The following is a 6,553-nucleotide window of genomic DNA, read 5'->3' on the forward strand; positions in this document are numbered from 1 at the left end:
CAGGAGCACGCCTGTGTTTTCTATGGAGAGCCATTGATACACATCTCCTAGAGAGCAAAAGCTCGTTGGAAATCTGAAGCGCTGGATCCTTCTGACTCCAGACATCATCTGGCGAGAGTCCTAATACACGTTATACTATTGGCCAGTCCCACTAATGTTACTCTGATAGGTATGGATGCCTGAAAGGGGCTGTCCACCCCTGCAGAAAAGATCCTAAGGGATGGATTCTCACATTAAGGCCGGGTATTGATGTGAGAGACTCGCAAGTGTGACCCTGGCCTTATTACTACTCCCGGTGCAAAAAATGTACGGATTATAAACATACCCTATGTGTTGTGGGAAAGATATGGATTTTCACCACAACTTTTATGCAGTGAGAAAAAGTTGAAGCTACATATCACAACAAAATCAGCTATGACTTTTTAGCCATTTAACAGCATCATATTTATTCTGTGTGCGGACAAACCTTACTTCTTCATTCAAGCAGCCATAAAGCAAGATCCAGGACCAATATGGTTTAAATGAGCTGACGTTACATCACTTTGTGGAGTTAGGGTCTTTTGGCTCGAAAACAAACCCTTGAATATGGTTGTCTGAATAAAGACTTTGGGCAATAGTCACGTCATATTTGTTGCACATGTGTACACCATCTGGGCAAAATTTCTGGGACGCCTACACTTTACTCCTACAGTAGCTTTTGACATCCACTTTTCTGGGATAGGTGTCTGAGAACTTTTGCTTATTCATCCAGAAGAGCATTTGTGAGTATGCTGCTTTCACACATCAGTTTTCTGCTATCAGTCACAATCCGTCGAATGTTGAAAAAAATGGATCCATTGCACACTGTGAAAACTGATGCGACGGATCCGTTTTTTGCCGGATCTGACTAGCTGATGCAGCTAATTGGATCCTAAAAAAAAAAAAATCGGAGCATGCTTGGTTAAAAAAACGGAATCCATCTCTGGATTCTGTAATTTGACGGATCCAGCGCCATAGGCTTCCATTCTAGCAAACGACGGATCCATCTCTGTCCGTTTTTTCGACTGACACAAAAAAAGTTCCTATGTCTGTTTTCTCCGACCACCGGTTAAACAATTTTCGACGGATCCGGCGAACGACGGATGAAACGTGAGGCCATCCTTCGCTAATACAAGTCTATGAGAAAAAAACGGATCCGGCGGCAACATTCGCCGGATTGTGACTGATGGCAAAAAACTGATGTGTGAAAGCAGCCTAAAACTAACTTCTAGTTCAGTCCAGTGATCTTTGTGGTGGATGAATGTGATATTAACCCTATCAAACTTGCCCAACCATGCTTTATGGACCTTGTTTGTGTACTTGGGCCACAGAAAAATGGAAGCATACAATTTTACAAATGTCTTGGTATTCTGAAGCACTAAATGTGATTGTCTGGTGACAGCCAGCACTGCTCACTTCTGCATTGGAATGATGTACAGTAGATGACATTACAACCTGCACACCTTCCAAGACATGTGCATGATTGGTAGGTATTGTACATGTCCTGTTCTCACTAATGACAGTCCACCCACCCCAACTTAAAGGGGTTGCCTGGTCTTCTGATAAGTTCAAGTGCACATGCTGTCAGGATTCATCAGTATTGATGGTGAGAGTAGATGCTCACATGACTACCAGTATGTGATTTGCATACATGCAGCCACATACCAACTAGATGTGTGTGGCTTTTCTCAATTCACTTGAGAGTAGCCAGGCATGTCTAGTCGGAATGTGGCCAGAAGTATGCAAATCGCATGTTTGCAGTTACATGACCACCCACTCCAACTGGCAATACTAAAGAATCCTAACAATATGCACGTGCATGCTGTCAGGATTCAGAAGTCTAATCACGTGATGACTGCAGACCTTTAGTTTTATGCATTAGTTTTATTATTCAAACCTCTAACTTGCTTTTAGTAGAGCATAGTCTGGCATCTTTCTGCAAGCAGCAGTGTCCAATGATGACTTGATCTTATCACACTTGATTACCTGAAGCTATAATGCCAAATAGGCAGGTCCAAGGGCGAGAAAAGGTTGTGGACTATGTCATAGAATTACCATGCGTGTCGTAAACAACACAGTAACTCCAGAAGGATAGATGTGAAATGGATGGTTCTCTGTCAGATTCAATGACATCAGAAAATACAGGTCTGTGGAGGTCATCAAGCATATACCTGGGTTGTTCACACATTCTGCATGATACTTTATTTTTCAGGTGGTTAGACACAAAAAAGCCACATCAGCCCTCACGTGAGAAATGACATGGGTTCAGTGCAGTGTTGTAATGTGTGACACTAGTATAAGACCACATGGATGTGTTTCACCTGTACATGAGACATTGACTGCAGGAAACGGTGGTGAAACAGCGTGTGGTGTGGTTATTGCTGTTCATATGTAATTTGTTTTACTAGGTTAAGTTACATATGTAGAAGAAATGTAGGTTTATAACCTACTGTGTATAGGAATTTCATATGACATCTGATCATCATTAAAAAGATAGGTTTGGAATAAACTTATTTCAAGTCTTCTCACAATACAATAATTCTATTTCAAAAAGAACCTGTCACATTGAATAGTCACTACTTGAACAACCTTTACTCAATTACCATATTCTGCGTGTAAATTAAAAACTGCTTGTACTCCCCTCCAGTGCCACGTCTACTGTGACTGTCACATGTGCCTGGCAGCCAATCAGCTGCTGCTAATGGGCAGTTTCACGCACTTCTTTCGGATGAAATGGACACCTAGAAGAAGTGAGAGCAGCAGCAGTTTTGACTTTTCCTGATGTCCGTTTCGTCCAAAGGAAGCGAGAGAAGCAGCCTGTTAGTGGTCACTGAATGGATACAGCGCTCAAGCGAGCGAGCCCCACCCTGACATCGCCAGACCAGCACCGAAGGGGCATACAGGCAGTTTTTATTTTACATGGCGGAATATGGTAATTGAGAAGACAACCAGTGATGAGCGAGCACGGATAGCGTATTATCAGCATGCTCGGGTCTAATCAGAGTATCTTGGCGTGCTCGAATAATATGTTTGTCCCCACAGCTGCATGATTTGCGGCTGTTGGGCAGTCCCCGCATGTGTTGTGGCTGTCTAATTCCCGTGCATGCTCAGATAACACGATATCCAAGCACACCCGCTCATTACTATAGACAACCTTTAAGTCTGAACTGCCAGAAACATGTTACAGGGGAGGAGATTAATATATAGGTTTGTATAAAAAGACTTGGTATAACATGTATTTTATTAATTGTGCTCCTTGCTCATTTTTGGCTTAGGAGTCCAGTGGGTGGTCCTAAATCAGTGACTGACTGATGACCACTTATACAGAGAAGGCTGTCATGGTAGCACCACTCCCTTGTTATTCCAACAAAACTACAAATCAATCGGTTGCTCGAGTTGCACAGCATTTTCAAAGTGTCAGGTTCCTGTAAGCTTGGCATGTATCATGGTCATGAAGAGATTTGCAGATTATCTTACTTTTGTCTCCTACAGATTTTACAGTTTCAGTGACAAGAAGCGTTTAATAAACTGTCCATACGTCGACAACTCCTGTAAATGGGCAGGTGGAGGATTCCTATCTACTGTCAACGATCTCCTGAGGTTTGGAAATGTCCTCCTGTATAGCTACCAAGCCAAGGAAACGGCCACAATGTTGCCTGGATATCTAAAAGCAGACACAGTTTCCATGATGTGGAAACAAGTTCCTAATACTGAAATGTCCTGGGATAGAGACGGAAAGTATGCCATGGGATGGGGAACGGTGGAAGGCAAGCAGGACTTTGGGCAGTGTAAGTGCCAGAAGCATTACGTATCGCACACAGGAGGAGCAGTCGGAGCTAGCAGTGTCTTGCTTATGCTGCCTGGGGAAGACAATCAGACGATGATCCCGCCAAGTGGAGTTGTGGTGACTATAATAGCCAATATGCAAGGTACAGGGCTCAACACCACAGCCTTAAAAATTGCACTGGAATTTGAGAAAGTCAAGTCAGCCCAGTCATAAGCTGCCCTATTTTAAATGGAGTGATTTTATAACCTTATACAAAAACTAAAAATCTTAAAAAGTAAATAACTGGTTTAATTTATTAAGAAAAATCTACTAAATGTTTTCAAAACATTTTTACATTAAACCTTAAAGCATTTACGTTTTATTTTTTTATGTATCGCTGCATTTAAAAAAGCCATACTTTTACTTTTCAAAAGCATTATTGCCTGTCAGTGTTAAACTGATGGCCTATTATGGCCTATGCCTGAGCTCTAGAGGTCACTTAGGGGTTCAGCTTCTGAGGTCACCCCTAGGCATCTTAGGCAAAATGCTTATGGTGAAGCACAATGATCCCATCCTCCCCAGTATCAAACACCTTAGATACCCAGTCACTATTTACCGTGGCATCTAGCGCAGAGGTGTCAAACTGCATTCCTCGAGGGCCGCCAACAGGTCATGTTTTCAGGATTTCCTTGTATTGCACAGGTGATAATTTAATCACCTGCACAGAATGATTCCAGCACCTTGTGGAATGCTAAGGAAATCCTGAAAACATGACCTGTTGGCGGCCCTCAAGGAATGCAGTTTGACACCTCTGATCTAGCGGATTTATCTGCTGGGGTCAGAGGGAATTTAGTATTAGCAGCTATGACAGGAGCCTGGCAGTGTATTCGCCACTATCCTAGGAGTACAGTGGGCAGTACCTACAAGATCATTACAATGGATATATGCATCATGGTACAGGGACAGCACCCCACTCACTACAGATGTCTGTTATAATGCCACGTAACGTCCCAGTACGGACTGATTCACAGACCGGCAGAGGGATCCTGATCTAAGGCTTAAGACATCACAATATGAATCATGTAAATGCATTGTATGTAGATTTGTTATACACTTTTTTCAGTCCTGTGTTTTCACATTCCAGTGCTCTGGGCTCCACACTCTGAATGTATGAACGTTCTTCACTTATCGCTGCACTACATTACCTAACTGCCTTTACACTGTGATTTTAGTGCTTATGAATGAACTGTTTAAAGGGTCTGCATCTGGTGGCTTCTGGAACTACATATCCCAGCATACTAGGACTTTCTACAGCTTTCACATTGTGCTGCATCGTGTAGGCAAGAGGATTTCCCCACACAGCATCGGTGGTTGCCTGAGTAATTGCCAGTTGTTAGTTGCTTTGTGACAAACTTAAAGGGCCACTGTCACCCCCTCCAGCCGTTATAAACTAAAAGAGCCACCTTGTGCAGCAGTAATGCTGCATTCTAACAAGGTGGCTCTTTTAGTTTTTGGTGCAAGTATTCCCAAAATAAAGCGTTTTGAAACTTAACCAAATTACCTGTCTCTAGCCAGGGAGGCGGGTCCTCACTCCCCAGCTTGAATCGCTACTCTGCCGTCACTCCAATCTTCAGGGGCTTTCGGCACCGCCCCCTCAGCGCTGTTTACGCTTCAAAACCGGCGCCTGCGCTGTGTACTACTGTGCTGCGCAGGCGCAGTAAGCTCTGGCCATCTGACGTCCCAGCCAGGCTTGCAGACTGCGCCTATGCGGGCAGTGCGGCCACCCACCTTTGGAATCCCAGCCCCGCATAAAGCGTAAACAGCGCTGAGGGGGCGGCGCCGAAAGCCCCTGAAGCTTGGAGTGACGGCAGAGTAGCGGTTCAAGCTGGGGAGTGAGGACTCGCCTCCCTGGCTAGAGACAGGTAATTTGGCTAAGTTTCAAAACGCTTTATTTTGGGAATACTTGCACCAAAAACTAAAAGAGCCACCTTGTTAGAATGCAGCATTACTGCTGCACAAGGTGGCTCTTTTAGTTTATAACGGCTGGAGGGGGTGACAGTGGCCCTTTAAGCAGGTTTTACTGAGGTTTTTCAATGCTGTTTGAAACTAGTGAATAGAAACGTCTGACTGTGAAAACCTGTGGTAATGCATAGTAAAACGGGTGGTGTGGCACACTACTACCATCATGGGTGAAAGAACTTTCATATGATCTCTTCTTTTTACTATGTTACCAGCTTTTTTTATTTCTGGGTGTTTTTTTTTTCCGTTGTGGAATGCAATGGATACAGCAAAAAAAAGATCATCTGTGCCAAAATATATTTTCACTAGCAAAATAGTTTATATTTTTATATTTATCAAAATATAACAATATTGCTTTCACACCTTCATTGACTAAAGTGACTGTTCACTGTAAGAAAATTCCGGTCTACAGGTGCAGTTTGTTATATAAAAACTCAGTCTTCAGGTCCTGCCCCCGAGTTTCCACCACTGCTCCCGGTGTCTGATATTGTAATGTAATGACGACAGCGTGTCAGCCAATAATAGTGTGGTGTCCTGTCTACACGGAAGAGCCGCTGCGCCCAGGGCTGGTGAAGTGATGTTAGCGCCACAGCCAAAAGACAGTGATGGGGATGGTGAATAAAGAGTTTGTTGGGTTTTTTTGTTTGTTTTTTTAAACAAACTGCATACGGGAACCTGGGGTTTTCTGAAAGGGGAAGCCTTTAAATATGGAAACACAAATGCACTGCAATTTACAGTATGGAACAAGTG

General features: G+C 43.4%; 1 protein-coding gene across 3 annotated transcripts in view; it reads left to right on the top strand.

Annotated features, from left to right (window-relative positions):
* Window positions 1-6,122, top strand: part of LACTB (lactamase beta) — a 115,664-nt gene extending 109,542 nt beyond the window's left edge. For 2 of the 3 annotated variants that reach the window (XM_077264187.1, XM_077264188.1), the window contains exon 6: window positions 3,511-5,220. In XM_077264187.1, the coding sequence (XP_077120302.1) occupies window positions 3,511-4,018 (508 nt within the window). In that variant the 3' untranslated portion in view covers window positions 4,019-5,220. Of the gene's footprint in view, window positions 1-3,510; window positions 5,221-5,833 lie in introns of those variants that run through there. The other variant, XR_013215695.1, reaches the window with a different exon arrangement.
* Window positions 6,123-6,553: the final 431 nt, after the last annotated feature.

This window comes from Ranitomeya variabilis, chromosome 5 (assembly GCF_051348905.1).
Source record: "Ranitomeya variabilis isolate aRanVar5 chromosome 5, aRanVar5.hap1, whole genome shotgun sequence".
NCBI classification, from domain to species: Eukaryota; Metazoa; Chordata; class Amphibia; order Anura; family Dendrobatidae; genus Ranitomeya; species Ranitomeya variabilis.